The following is a 1743-nucleotide window of genomic DNA, read 5'->3' as shown; positions in this document are numbered from 1 at the left end:
CTTCCAATCCAAGAAGCTAGTCAAAGCTAAACTTATGATTGCACAAACAACTTGGAAGCGCTCAAATTATGTGATGGAAAACTACAACTCCCATAATTCCCTGGCTCGGCAAAAGGTAGGCCCCTGCCCCATAAGCTGTGCCACTTTCTCAGCGACTAGGCCTCTAATACAATAGGCCTGGGAGGAGTAGACAAGAGCTCAGGGAGACGCCACCCCCGCCCCACCACAGTTTGAGGGTTGCCCTGCTAGGCCCCTGGAAGTACCCCCTGCTCCTCCTCCACCCCTTCCGAAACTCCCACCCCTGATTCCAAAGCGGAGCTCCATAATGCCCGAGGGGAGGGACAGAGGGATGTCGCGAGGGGGAAACGGCCGGTCCAGGCCCCAACAGAAGCGCTGGCAAACAGTTGCAGGCAGGGAGGGGGCACGGTGGTCTCATCTCATCCCAGGGAGCAGAGGCCCCGACTCAGATCCCAGGGGTGTGAGGGCACAGAGGTGGGGGCCTGGTGGCCTGCCCCATCCAGCTCAGTCCCCAAGGGCCGGGGGTGGAAAGGGAGAGTGGGTGGAGAGCGGGGAGCGGGGGGGGGGGGGGCGGGGTGCCAGTTTACAGGCCGTGGCCAGTTCCCCCAGTAACAGCCAGGCCGCAGCAAGAACGGGGCGGGGGCTCTTCTGGAAACTTTGGTGACTACCGGCTCTCGCGGCCTCCGACGCCCGGGGCCTCGGCCTCTCTCTCGGCAGGCTCTTCCTCCCGCTCCTGCCCCCCCGGGGGCGGCCCCCAGGCTGGGCCCGGCCCGATCGCGGCGCGGTCGTTCTCCAGCTCCACGAGGAGCGGCTTCGCATCCTCCGCCGCGGTGGCCGCCTCCTCCATCTCCTCCCCTTCTTCCGAATCAGCCTCCTTGGGACGCTCGGGGATGTCCTTCGGCGGGTCCCTGGCGCTCCTCTTCAGCGGCCCCTTTTCGTTCTCCTTCTTGGCCGGCGGGTCGACGCCCGGCTCCCCCGGCTCGGCGCCGCCGCCGCCGCCGTCGGTGTGGCTCTCCGGGTCCCCACCGCCCTCGGTGGCCTCCGGCTCGGGCCCCTCGGCGCAGCTCCTCCCCTGGGCGAACTGGTAATCGGAAGCCTGGACGGTGGGGTTGTTCTCGATCTCCCACAGCCCCTCGCTGAAGCCCCTCCTCTTGTTGGGTTTGCCGAACTTCTCCTTGGACTCCTCGTACGGGAAGAGGCGCTTGGGTCCCAGGAAGGCCGTCTCGTGGGTCCCGAAGAAAAACACTCGGTAGCGGTTGACCTCGGCCGCTTGCTCGATCCTGGCCGGCCAGTGGGCGTAGCCCTTTATTTTGGCGAACACCAAGTCCCCGCTCCTGTACTTGCGCCGGCAGAACAGCGCCATGGCTGCGGACCCGGCCTCGGCAGCGGCCGGAAAGGGCGACCCACGACGGGGCGCGGGGTTAGCGGCCGCTGAGCTCGGGCTGCGCAAGCCCCGCCCCGAGGGAGCACCCGGGCGCCCTGAGAAGGTTCTAGTGCGAAGCAGTGCATTATCTCGGAGACCCAAAGCTCGTTGGGCCCCACCGTCGACGCCGGGGTTTCTAGAACGACAGAGCCAAGAGCTTGGGTATCCCGGGTGGCGGTTGTGCTGACGGGGATCCTCTGCGGATCAATCGCTAGGGCACCCGGCTGTGAAGGTGGCATCGTTTACTGTGTCAGCCAGAGTGGCCTAGCAAGGGAGAGATGGGGCAGGGTGGCAAGAAAACG

General features: G+C 65.8%; 1 protein-coding gene across 1 annotated transcript; it reads right to left on the bottom strand.

Annotated features, from left to right (window-relative positions):
- Positions 1-682: 682 nt before the first annotated feature.
- On the bottom strand, positions 683-1381 carry HDGFL1 (HDGF like 1). Its single transcript, XM_036870067.1, has one exon. It carries the CDS (start codon positions 1379-1381, stop codon positions 683-685), a length of 699 nt encoding a protein of 232 aa, XP_036725962.1.
- Positions 1382-1743: the final 362 nt, after the last annotated feature.

Source organism: Balaenoptera musculus, chromosome 11, assembly GCF_009873245.2.
Source record: "Balaenoptera musculus isolate JJ_BM4_2016_0621 chromosome 11, mBalMus1.pri.v3, whole genome shotgun sequence".
NCBI lineage: Eukaryota > Metazoa > Chordata > Mammalia > Artiodactyla > Balaenopteridae > Balaenoptera > Balaenoptera musculus.
Note: the sequence above shows the minus strand (reverse complement) of the source record. Positions and strands in the feature narration are given on the sequence as shown.

Bases quoted from the DNA above. Each gene is read 5' to 3' on its own strand.
- HDGFL1 (XM_036870067.1), bottom strand. From the start codon at position 1,381: ATGGCGCTGTTCTGCCGGCGCAAGTACAGGAGCGGGGACTTGGTGTTC.